The sequence below is a fragment of the Urocampus carinirostris genome, chromosome 14 (assembly GCF_059441175.1).
Source record: "Urocampus carinirostris isolate Australia breed hairy pipefish chromosome 14, RoL_Ucar_1.0, whole genome shotgun sequence".
Classification (NCBI taxonomy): Eukaryota; Metazoa; Chordata; class Actinopteri; order Syngnathiformes; family Syngnathidae; genus Urocampus; species Urocampus carinirostris.
Window position 1 is genome coordinate 7,906,213 of NC_142362.1, and position 13,238 is coordinate 7,919,450.

General features: G+C 41.2%; 1 protein-coding gene across 13 annotated transcripts in view; it reads left to right on the forward strand.

The window, feature by feature from the left end:
• The window catches only part of stxbp5l (syntaxin binding protein 5L), a 308,998-nt gene that overhangs the window by 120,117 nt on the left and 175,643 nt on the right, over positions 1–13,238 (forward strand). For all 13 annotated transcript variants that reach the window (XM_088353620.1, XM_088353624.1, XM_088353621.1 and 10 more), the window contains exon 3: positions 8,015–8,096. In XM_088353620.1, coding sequence (XP_088209746.1) covers positions 8,015–8,096 — 82 coding nt within the window. The remainder of the gene's footprint in view (positions 1–8,014; positions 8,097–13,238) is intronic.

The window sequence follows — 13,238 nt, forward strand, 5'->3', positions numbered from 1 at the left end:
TTAAAATAAAAATGAATAAATTCATATATAGGCAGCACGGCGGCGCAGTGGTTAGCGCATGTGCGGCACAGTTCATGTCATGGGAACCTCCTGTGTGGGTTCAAATCCAGCTCCAGACTTCCTGTGCGGAGTTTGTATGTTCTCCCCATGCATGCGTGGGTTTCCTCCGGGCACTCCGGTTTCCTCCCACATTCCAAAAACATGCATTTCAGGTGAATTGGCCGGTCCAAATTGTCCCTAGGTGTGAATGAGCGAGTGAGTTGTCTGTCCCCGTGTGCCCTGCGATTGGCTGGCAACCAGTTCAGGGTGTCCCCTGCCCACTGCCCGATGTTTGCTGGGATGGGCTCCAGCACCCCTGTGACCCTACTGAGGATAAGCGGTGTAGCTGATGAATATTGATTCATATATATATATACAATTTGTTGGTAAGTTGAATTTGTTAGTAAGTTTCTTTGAATGTTTAAGGTTTATATAAGTATGTTTAAGGCTTGTATAAGTAACCTGTATTGTTTTGTACCAAAAAAATAAACATTTCATAGAATAATATGCTCTATAAAGATAAATAAAGTTGAGTTTAACTTACTTTTGGAAGAGGTCCTCCTCCATGGTGAAAAGTTGCCAAAAAAAAAAGCTTTTTGAACATTTTTCAACCGCCTCAAGCTTTCTTATTACACTTTCGCTTATAAAGAAAAAAACAGTTCACTGCTTCTTTAAACTTTACACCAACCATATTGAATGGATGCACGAGATATTAAACAATAGAAATGTCAAAGTTCGCGCTAGAAATACAGTATAGAAAGTTCAGTTTAACTTACTTATAGAAGAGGTCCTCCTCCATGGTAAAAAGTTGCCAAAAAAAAAGCTTTTCGACCGTTTTTCAACCGCCTCAAGCTTTCTTATTACACTTTCGCTTATAAAGAAAAAACGGTTCACCGCTTCTTTAAACTTTACACCAACCATATTGAATGAATGCACGAGATATTAAACAATACAAATGTCAAAGTTCGCGCTAGAAATACAGTATAGAAAGTTCAGTTTAAGAGGTACTCCTCATGGTAAAAAGTGGCCCAAAAAAAAGCGTATCGACCATTTTTCAACCGCCTCAAGCTTTCTTATGAGACTTTCGTTTATAAAGAAAAAACGGTTCGCCTCTTCTTTAAACTTTACACCAACTATATTGAATGGATGCACGAGATATTCAATAATAAAAATATCACAGTTACAATACACGTTGTTATGTTTACATGAACCAGGAAGTAGAAGCCGGATTTCTTCTTCGGAGTGGATTGCTGGGTAACCTCTACAGTAATTTCCTGTACTTGGAAAAAGCTGCACACAATACAAAATCGAACTTAAAGCAATGTCCGGATATTTTTCGACATCCCTAATAAAAAGTTCGTAGGTAGCCGTTTTTTTTTTTTAAATGAAAGTGGAATAAGAAAGCTTTATACGGTTGAGAAAATGGTCGGAAGGCTTTTTTCCGGCCACTTTTTAACCTGGAGGAGGAAGTCACCTTACTCTTGAAGCTCATCTTCCAATAGTAAGTTAAACTCACGCGCTAACCACTTTTAACATACTTGCTTTTCATTTTACATTTTTATGTTTTTTTTCTGCAATTGTTTTTAATTTTTGTTATTCTCATAGTGTTTGCACTTAAGTTGTGGTTAATTAGATGACATTTCTCAGGCCATCTGCTGATATCCTCACATTGTCACGGACCAGGAACGGAGACGGGACCCAAATGCGTTCGTTTTACTCAGCTTTATTTAGAATTAGGAAAGGGCTTGCACCCACAATCTGGTGATCGTCGGATGTGGTATTTCCGTGTCGAGCAAAGGCAATGTCGAGAGCGCGAAAAAACGATGGCTGGGACGGAGGAGCAAAAACATAAAAGGGTCAGGAAAAGAAGTCGGCAACGGGAATCAGACCGAAAACAGGGCAGCATGGAGTCAGGAGTCACAAAAGCTTGCCTAGCGTGTAGCGCAGGTTCGCAGATGATCCGACAAATGATGACAGGAAGTTGGGGGTTTAAAAAGAGGCAGGGAGCCAATCAGCGCCCAGGGCTGTTGCCGCCAAGGCACAGGTGCCTCGCATCAGTAATCATGACACACATGGTTACTCTGTGCCTTGCCATTATCATATTTTATTTCTATCGATAATGAATTTATTTTTATTATATTTTAACCATTACATATTACGTGTTTCGACTTGGTAGGGATCAGGGTTGGGTAGGGTTACTTTAACTGGATTACTTTCAATTACTTTTAGATTACTCCAATACCAAATATGCTAATAAAAGACAAAAGAAAGTAAATAGGAATCAAATGATGACTCACAACACGTGGTAAGCTTTCTCTCCTGGCTTTGATCTCTTTGATCTCCGGCTAACCAAACATCAAATGCGACAGAAACAAAATGAAAATAAATATAAGGCGCACCTAAAAGCCTTTATTTTTTTTCAAAAGCTGACCATGCGCCTTATAGTACAGTGCGCCTTATATATGGATCAATATTGAGTCGCAAAGTCTTGCAACTAACTTGCAGCCGCCGACTCGATTTTCCCCCGAACGCCAAGTAGTAGGGTTGGGGTATTGTCTTATTGTAAATTCAATGTTTCTATACAGCACTTTGAGTGGCAAATTATTGCCTGTAAAGTGCTTTATGAATACCGTATTTTCCGCACTATAAGGCGCACCGGGTTATAGGGCGCACCCCGAAAAAATAGTTTTTGGTCCTATTTTTAACATACATAAGGTGCACCGGATTATAAGGCGCTACAATGGGAACGTCGACAAAACAGTCAGATATTTCAGTCAAACTTTTTGACCCTTTAACATTCCGAAAGCTTTCAAAGACGCAAATACGTGTAAAGAACACGTGCGGATGCGGTGTCCGTACCATGTCACTCAAATGCGTCGTTCCATCATTCGGAAGGTTAAAGTCTTGGGATTCAAGAAATGCCAACCATTCCTTAGTTTCTATTTTATTTTTCGCTCGCAACTTTACTGTATATATGACAAAAAACACTTGGAATTGAGTTTAATTTAAAAATAGACACTCTATTCATTATCTGCACCGCTTATCACAGAAACATCGAGTTCAGTCTGAAACAAGATACAGAGATAATATATATAGCCAGAGTAGCTCACCGAAGTCGTTGTGTTCATAATAATGTGCAGCCGTGGTCCTCTTATATCCGTGAGTTTAGTAAATCCAGGAGAATAAAATATTTACAAATACAAAATAGTAAAAAAATGCTTTCTGTATGCCGTCACCCAGGTGCTATACGCATTCATCTTTTTCGGCCAATTGCAGGCTTTGTTTTGTCGTTTAAGCCAATGCCAGCCTGTAAATGATAAAAAGGATCCTCCCCTTGACCTCCGAATAACTTTAGCCAATAGTGATCGATTCAAATGATGATTGACACATTGGTTAGCCAATGAAACGCCGGTAAATAAATCCCAGCATACACCGCGGACTACTTGGCGTTCGGGGGAAAATCTAGTCGGCGGCTGCAAGTTAGTTGCAAGACTTTGCGACTTAATATTGATCCTTATATAAGGCGCACTGTATTATAAGGCGCATGGTCAGCTTTTGAAAAAAAAATAAAGGCTTTTAGGTGCGCCTTATAGCGCGGAAAATACGGTACATTTGATTTGATTTGACAATTACTGTTTTTGTACTGAGCGCACAAGATAAAAGGCTGCTGAACGTTTTAGCAACTTTATAGCGTTCGGAAGAAGCTGAAGAGAAAAACGCAGGAGGTGAGACGCAAATTGGTGACCTCTTAACGGAGCGCCAGACATAACACTATATTCCCTCGACTCGCGGGTCGAAAAAATGTTACGCGATCCGTTATCCCTGATTGCATATGGTTGAGAGCAGGAACTGAAAGAGTGAACTTTGGGCCTCTTTTTTTTTCGTCACTGTTTTTCCACCTAGAATAAACTGCACTCGTGCGGCAGCGTTCCATTATTCCCAATCTATATTGCTTTGAGCAGGAACCGGCAGAAGATACTTTTGTCCAAAGCAATGAAGTCTGCTTCAAACTAAATGCATGGTTGAGGCTACGATCCATTATCCTCAGTCGACTATTTTTCTTCCAGTTCCAGCCGCTGAACCATGCCATTGAGGCACACCTTAAAAAGAACTGCACTGGTTTTGTAGCGTTCCACTACCCTCAGTCGACTATTTCTCAGACCAGGGAACGAGAGAACGAATTTGTGTCGTACATGGCTGCTCTATTATCCGTTCTGTTGGTCTAAAATGAACTGCACCTGTGCGGCTGCTATCCATTATCCCCAGTCAACTATTGCTGTGAGCAGGGGCTGACTGAAAGCATGTTAAAAATGGGAGAGGGGCTCCATCACTGATTTTGGATATTGCAGGGGGTTCTCCTTTAACCGGGATAGACCAGGGATAATAGTCCATTTCAAATTAAAATACTTGTTTTGAAAAATATAAATATTTCTCTTTTGACCTTATGGTTAAACGGTAAGGGTATGTATGCATTTATATAGCGCTTTTCCAGTCACTGAAGAACTCCCAAAGTGCTTTATAATGTGCTACCCACTTACCCATTCCCACCCACACTCACACACCAATACCTCCATACATCCAAGGCGCCGACCTGCTTATCGGGGCATCAGTGGTTCAGTGTTTTGCCGAAGGAGACTTCAACATTTGATTTGGAGGAACTGGGGTTTTTCTCCCACAGCAGAGGTCACTTATCCTGATTTCCCTCCTATCACAACTCCCCCCCCTACTCACCATTTTAACACTCTGTCCCCTTGGCCCTGTGCTAGTCTGTCGCCTCGCTTGTCAAAGTCCAAGATCTTTTCTATCAGCCATCTGTTACTCCAGTGTACCAAACATTCGCCTGGCCTTCCGAATCAAGAGTAAGTCCTGATGGACTCTTGGACTGTCACCTTCGCTTCTTGGATTTTCTGTAACACCAACACCTAACCTGCATCTTGGATTGTGATTGTTACCTCTTTACCTGACTTATGTGTACCAAACCCTGTCGGTATAAAAGATTACTGCACTTACTGTATCTGTGTTTCTGCCCTGAGCTTCCGAACCACCGCGACTGGCTTCTCAACCAAAACGATAAACAAGGGTTCACGTTATCCGGTGCCAGTGAAGGTGGAGCGCCATTACTCAAACGGAGACGTGATTGCGAGCTCAAATGTTACACAAACACTTTGCCCTGAGCTGTTGTGGGTCAAACTGATGCCAATGTCACGGTTGCCCTCCCTTGGGCCCGCCCGTGTGGCGCCATCTGCGGCTTGTTACCTGATTGGCTTCCCTCCTATTTAAACTCAGTTCTCTCATTCACTCCCTTTCAGTCCATCAACCAACCTCTGCACTTGCAAGACTTGTATTTTGACTCGGTGCGGTATTCTGCTCGTGTATCCAGTATCCGGTATCGATTCCATCTGTCCCGTCCTGTCCGGTATCTTGCTGCCGGTATCGATCCCGTCTGTCCCGTCCTGTCCGGTATCTTGCTCGTGTATCTGGTAGCGATCCCGTCTGTCTCGTCCTGTCCGGTATCTTGCTCCAGTCTCCAGTATCCGGTCTCGATCCCGTCTGTCCCGTCCTGTCCGGTATCTTGCTCCAATATCTGGTATCGATTCTGTCTGTCCTGCCCTGTCCGGTATCTTGCTCCAATATCTGGTATATATTCTGTCTGTCCTGCCCTGTCCGGTATCTTGCTCATGTATAACAGTATCCGGTATTGATTCCGTCCTTCCCGTATTGTCCGGTATCTTGCTCCAGTCTCCAGTATCGATCCTGTGTCTGGTATTTAGCTCGTGTATACGGTATCGATCCCGTCTGTCTTGTCCTGTCCAGTATCCTGCTCCAGTCTCCAGTATCCGGTCTCGATCCCGTCTGTCCCGTCCGTTCCGGTATCTTGCTCCAGTATCCCGTATTGATTCTGTCTGTCCCGTCCTGTCCGGTATCTTGCTCCAGTATCCGGTATCGGTCCCGTCTGTCCTGCCCTGTCCAATATCTAGCTCATGTATCCAATATCCGGTATTGAATCCGTGTGTCCTGCCCTGTCCGGTATCTTGCTCATGTATCCAGTATGCGGTATTGATTCCGTCCGTCCCGTGCTGCCCGGTATCTTGCTCGTGTATCCGGTATCGATCCCGTCTGTCTCGTCCTGTCCGGTATCTTGCTCCAGTCTCCAGTATCCGGTCTCGATCCTGTCTGTCCTGCCCTCTTCGGTATCTTGCTAGTGTATCCAGTATCCTGTATCGATTCCGTCCGTTCCCTCCTGTCCTGTATCTTGCTCCAGTATCCTGTATCGATCCCGTCCGTCCCCTCCTGTCCTGTATTTTGCTCCAGTATCCTGTATCGATCCTGTCTGTCTTGTCCTGTCCGGTATCTACTCGTGTATCCTATATCTGGTATCAATCCCGTCTGTCCTGTCCCGTTCCGGTCTATTCTGCCCAGCAATCGCCGAAACGCTGGCATTTGTGTTCCCGCGCATGACTGCCCTGTTCCCATATAATAAATAAAGCTTGTGCGAAAACGTTACGCGTCTGGGTCCACCGTCTGTTCGGGTTCTGACAGCCAAGTGTGATGGACGTCTTCAGTCTTTGTGTATGGTTATCATTTTTAGCATAAATTTATTTCTCGTTTTTAGCTTCATGGACAACTGACCCATAACTCCAGACTATAAAGCCAGATGACATCAGGAGTTATGTTGTTTGATGAAAGATGGCTGTAAACCTCCTGATAACCATCCAGGAACATCCTTTGAATTCAAAAGCCATCACAACCTGTTGAGACTGATCTGTGGTTCGATATCTCCTCAGTCAGCTCTCTCAACATCTCAGAAGCTCCTTTGTTTCCGAAGCATGCGCACGTAAAACTTATTTGAGTTACAGATTTCCCTCATATCAGAACTCCCCCTACTCACTATTTTAACACTCTGTCCCCTTGGCCCTGTGCTAGTCTGTTGCCTTGCTTGTAAATTCCAAGACACACAGAGTGAAAGAGACAAAGAGGAACAAAGAAAGAAAGAGAGAGAAAGAGAGAGAGATAGAGAGAGAGAGAAAAGGAAAAAGTAAGAGAGAGCAAAAGAACATAAAAAGATAGAGAGAGAAAGAGACAGAGGAACAAAGAAAGAGAGTGAAAAAGAGTGAAACAAAAAGGAGAAGAGAAAGAGAGAGAGAATATGAAAAACAAGAGATAAAAAGAGAAATAGTGAGAGAGGGCAAAAGAAAGAGAAAGAAAGACAACCCAAAAAAAGAGAAATAGAGAAAAGGGGAGAGAGAGCGAGAGAGAGAAAAGGAAAACAGAAAGAGAGAGCAAAAGAAGGTAAAAAGACAAAGAGGAACAAAGAAAGAAAGAAAGAGAGAGAGAGAAACGTAAAAAAAGAAAGAGGAGGAAATATGAGAAATAAAAGAGATCAAAAGAGAAATAGTGAGAGAGGGAGAAAAAAGAGAAAAAGAAATTTAAAGAGAAATAGATAGAGAGAAGAAGAGAAAAGAGAAGGAGATAAAGAGAGAGAAAGAGAGAGAGAGAGAGAGAGAGAGATAAAGAAAAGAGAGAAAAAAGGAAAAAGTAAGAGAGAGCAAAAGAACATACAAAGACACAGAGGGAGAAAGAGACGGAGGAACAAAAAAAGAGTGAAAATGAGTGAAACAAAAAAGGAGAAGAGAAAGGAAGAGAGAGAGATAGTAGAAATACAAGTACAGTGTGAGGGACACACCACCGCTATGCTCCTTTTCCTGATTTCCCTTGCACGGATCCAAACTATAAACCCCCAAGGTAAGGAGTTGAGGAGTAATCCTCAAACATCAATGTGCATTTGTAGCTTTTCCCAGTCTTCATTTGGAAAGATGGTAAAAACAAAACAAAACTTTCGTTTTAGGTCGCATTATGTCATGTTTTTGTTGACTTCGGTAGCTCATTAAGACACTGAAACAGAAGACCAAAATATGTTCCCGTCTTGACTGTTTTCTGTAACTCTTTGAAAGTTCCTTGACTGTAATGTCATCAGATTAGGACGACCCGGCGTCGACTGCTTTTGTCAGCATGAGAGCGGCGCAGCGGTTCTTCAACTTCAGTTCCTTATCAATGAGGTAAGTCTTGGTTAACAATTTGGGACATCTGCTTGTTTTTATAAAGTGGTCTTTGTTCCTTTTGTTCAGTTACCATGGCGCTGTGACTCATTAACAGATTGGCTTTCCGTCTTTTTAAGCTCAGTTCTTAGTTTATCAGTCCGTCAACCAACCTCTGCCCCGCAAGACGTGGGTTAAGACTCGGTCGTGTTTCCTGTTGGTATTTCCTGTCCGGTATTGTTCCCGTTTGTTTTGTCCTGTTTAATATCAGTTTCTAGTTTCGTTCCTATCTAGTTTGTCTTGTTTAATTTCGCTATCTTGTTTTGATATCAATCCTGTCTATCCCGTTGTTTAATATCGGTTTCCAGTTTTGTTCCTGTCTAGTTTGTCCTGTTTAGTTTCGATATCCTGTTTTGATATCGATCCTGTCCGTCCCGTTATTTAATATCGGTTTCCAGTTTTGTTCCTGTATAGCTTGACCTCTTTAATTTCGATATCCTGTTTTGATATCATCCTCTCTGTCCCGTTGTTTATTATCGGTTTCCAGTTTCGTTCCCGTCTAACTTGTCCTGTTTAATTTCGATATCCTGTTTTGATATCAATCCTGTCCGTCCCGTTATTTAATATCGGTTTCCAGTTTTGTTCCTGTATAGCTTGACCTCTTTAATTTCGATATCCTAATTTGATATCATCCTCTCTGTCCCATTGTTTATTATCGGTTTCCAGTTTCGTTCCCGTCTAACTTGTCCTGTTTAATTTCGATATCCTGTTTTGATATCAATCCTGTCTGTCCCGTTGTTTAATATCAGTTTCCAGTCTCGTTCCTGTCTAGTTTGTCCTGTTTAATTTCGATATCCTGTTTTGATATCAATCTTGTCTGTCACGTTGTTTAATATCAGTTTCCAGTTTCGTTCCCTTCTAATTTATCCTGTTTAATTTCGATATCCTGTTTTGATATCAAACCTGTCCGTCCCGTTGTTTAATATCAGTTTCCAGTTTCGTTCCCGTCTAGTTTGTCCTGTTTAATTTCGATATCCTGTTTTGATATCAATCCGGTCCGTCCCGTTGTTTAATATCAATTTCCAGTTTCGTTCCTGTCTAGTTTGTCTTGTTTAATTTTGATATCCTGTTTTGACATCAATCCTGTCTGTCCCGTTAGTTAATATCGGTTTCCAGTTTTGTTCCCGTCTAATTTATCCTGTTTAATTTCAATATCCTGTTTTGATATCAAACCTGTCCATCCCGTTGTTTAATATCAGTTTCCAGTTTCGTTCCCGTCTAGTTTGTCCTGTTTAATTTCGATATCCTGTTTTGATATCAATCCGGTCCGTCCCGTTGTTTAATATCAATTTCCAGTTTCGTTCCTGTCTAGTTTGTCTTGTTTAATTTTGATATCCTGTTTTGACATCAATCCTGTCTGTCCCGTTAGTTAATATCGGTTTCCAGTTTTGTTCCCGTCTAATTTATCCTGTTTAATTTCAATATCCTGTTTTGATATCAAACCTGTCCGTCCCGTTGTTTAATATCAGTTTCCAGTTTTGTTCCCGTCTAGTTTGTCCTGTTTAATTTCGATATCCTGTTTTGATATCAATCCGGTCCGTCCCGTTATTTAATATCAATTTCCAGTTTCGTTCCTGTCTAGTTTGTCTTGTTTAATTTTGATATCCTGTTTTGACATCAATCCTGTCTGTCCCGTTAGTTAATATCGGTTTCCAGTTTCGTTCCCGTCTAATTTGTCCTGTTTAATTTCGATATCCTGTTTTGATATCGATCCTGTCCGTCCCGTTGTTTAATATCGGTTTCCAGTTTCGTTCCCGTCTAGTTTTTCCTGTTTAATTTTGATATCCTGTTTGGATATCAACCCTGTGCGTCCCGTTAGTTAATATCGGTTTCCAGTTTCGTTCCCGTCTAGTTTGTCCTGTTTAATTTCGATATCCTGTTTTGATATCAATCCTGTCCATCCCGTATTTTAATATCGGTTTCCAGTTTCGTTCCCGTCTAGTTTGTCCTGTTTAATTTTAAATATCCTGTTTTGAAATCAATCCTGTCTGTCCCGTTGTTTAATATCAGTTTCCAGTTTCGTTCCCGTCTAATTTGTCCTGTTTAATTTCGATATCCATCCTGTATTGATATCATTCCTGTCTGCCCCATCCTGTCCGGTATTGACCCCATCAGTCCGATATTTGCTCAGGCAATTGGTATGGATCTCGTCCGCCTCTGGCTTCCTATAATTCCACGCCAGACTTTCCCGCAAGACGTGGGTTTCGACACGGTCCTGTTCCTGTTGGTATATCCTGTTTTGACATCAATCCTGTCTGTCCCGTTAGTTAATATCGGTTTCCAGTTTCGTTCCCGTCTAATTTGTCCTGTTTAATTTCGATATCCTGTTTTGATATCGATCCTGTCCGTCCCGTTGTTTAATATCGGTTTCCAGTTTCGTTCCCGTCTAGTTTTTCCTGTTTAATTTTGATATCCTGTTTGGATATCAACCCTGTGCGTCCCGTTAGTTAATATCGGTTTCCAGTTTCGTTCCCGTCTAGTTTGTCCTGTTTAATTTCGATACCCTGTTTTGATATCAATTCTGTCGGTCCCGTTGTTTGATATTTCCAGTTTTGTTCCCGTCTAGTTTGTCCTGTTTAATTTCGATATCCTGTTTTGATATCAATCCTGTCCATCCCGTATTTTAATATCGGTTTCCAGTTTCGTTCCCGTCTAGTTTGTCCTGTTTAATTTCAATATCCTGTTTTGAAATCAATCCTGTCTGTCCCGTTGTTTAATATCAGTTTCCAGTTTCGTTCCCGTCTAATTTGTCCTGTTTAATTTCGATATCCATCCTGTATTGATATCAATCCTGTCTGCCCCATCCTGTCCGGTATTGACCCCATCAGTCCGATATTTGCTCAGGCAATTGGTATGGATCTCGTCCGCCTCTGGCTTCCTATAATTCCACGCCAGACTTTCCCGCAAGACGTGGGTTTCGACACGGTCCTGTTCCTGTTGGTATTTCCTGTCCGGTATTGTTCCCATTTGTTTTGTCCTGTTTAATATCAGTTTCCAGTTTCGTTCCCATCTAATTTGTCCAGTTTATTTTCGATATCCTGATTCGCTATCTATCCTGTCGGTCCCATCGAGTCCGGTATCGACCCCATCTGTCCGATATCGACTCGGGCAATCGGAGTCGATCTCATTGGTCTCTGACTTCCTGTCTTTCCACGCCAGACCCGCTGCCTAACGTGCATGACTTCCCATTTCCCATGAAATAAAAGGCTTGTGTGAATGATGACTCACAACACGCGGTAAGCTTTCTCTGCTGGCTTTGATCTCTTTGATCTCCGGCATAACGAACATAAAATGCGACAGAAACAAAATGAAAATAAATCCAAACAGCTCGCCGACATCATTTTTGCCATTCCATGTATTCCGATACTCCCCATGCCTGCACAAAATGGAGTCACTTTATTCATATTTGGTATTGGAGTAATCCAAAAGTAATTGAAAGTAATCCAGTTAAAGTAATCCTACCCAACCCTGATTGTCAATGAGAAAGGCTTGAATGCAGGTGCTCTCCTCATTATGTGTCACATGTCAATGCCCTCTTTGGAATTCAAGTGCGTGGGCAGTGTCTGCCCCGCTAATGGCCGCTTGCTCAGAGTTTTCTCTTGACACGCGTCTTTGATGTATTGACTTTAGCTGTTAGCGTAAAAGTGGCTTTTTTTTCGAGCTCCTGCACTATAACCGCCGATGTTCCCTGTCATTTTCCTTACGGGTCTGAGCGTTCACACAAAGTCGGTGAGCAACGCTTGAAACGACAGTGAGCAACGGCAATCCCAAGTGTGGCAAGATAATTCATTATCAAACATGTCTAAAACTTGACATCACGTTACATTTTGCGGAGTTTCCGGGAATGCAAAATGATTTTTCTCTTTTGAATGAAAAAATATTTAATCCCATTTTTAGTGGAAGTACAAAATTGACTCGATATCATTGGAAATGATTTGAATGCAACTCAAATTTTTCTTCTTTTTCCCCTGTTTTTTCAAAATCCCTTTTAAAAAAAATCTCATTGTGTTTATTTTATCCTAGCTGTTACTTTTTTCTTGCCTTTTTTTGTTCCCTATTACTTTTTTCCCCTTTATTTGCTTCTTTCTTTTCTTCTGGCTTTTTTTCTGAAATTTTCCTGCTCTTTTTGTTCTCTTTTTTTCTCCTTTTGTTTTTTTTTTTTCTCAGTTTTTCACAACTTTTTCATTTTGGTATTTTTTTCTTTTTTTTCTATTCTTCTTTCACAAGATATCCATTTCTTTTTATTTCCTGATATATTGTGTCGCATAATATTAACATTTTTGGGGGCTTTTTTAGTCGGTTGTAAGATACAGAACTGTACCTAATCACATTTTTTAGTGGAAGTACAAGATTGACTCGATATAATTGGAAATTATTTGAGTGCAACACAAACTTTTTCTTCTTTTTTCCATGTTTTTTTTCTACTTTTTTTTAAATTCCTTTAAAAAAAATCTCATTGTGTTTATTTTTTCCGAGCTGTTACTTTTTTCTTTTTGTTCTCTATTTACTTTTTTTCCTACATTTCTTTCTTTTCTTTTTTTCTGGCTTTTTTCTAAATTTTTCCTTCTTTTTTCTCTCTTCCTTTTGTTTCGTTTTTTTCTCAGCTTTTCACTACTTTTTCATTTTGGTATTTTTTTTCTTTTTGGTTCTATTCCCCGCTTCCTCTAAGTCATTTTTTGCACAATTTTACATAATATTTGGTCGTGTAGGGATGAAAGAAGCAAAAACAACCTGAAGAGCCGTTTAGGACCAGAAAAAGAGCCGGTTCCTTTTAGTGAGCCGAGCCGAAAAAGCCAGTTCTCGAAAAACTCTAAAAACTGCACATTGCGCGCTGAGAATGTGCAGGCAGTGCGCGATTGCGCACGCGCGCAGCTTAGAGGGAACACTGATAACAGCATTAACCTTCATCACAACACACCTAGGGTTGGACAGTAACGGAATACTGTATATACAACTGTGCTACGAAGATACTGTCACGACCAGCACAAAGGGGAGACCCAATCGCGTAACGTTTTCTCACAAGTTTATTGAGATAGAAAGATGAAGGACAGGAAGCAAGTCGCTCTCGCACTCGGATTGTGATCCGAGTACGGAAGTTGATCT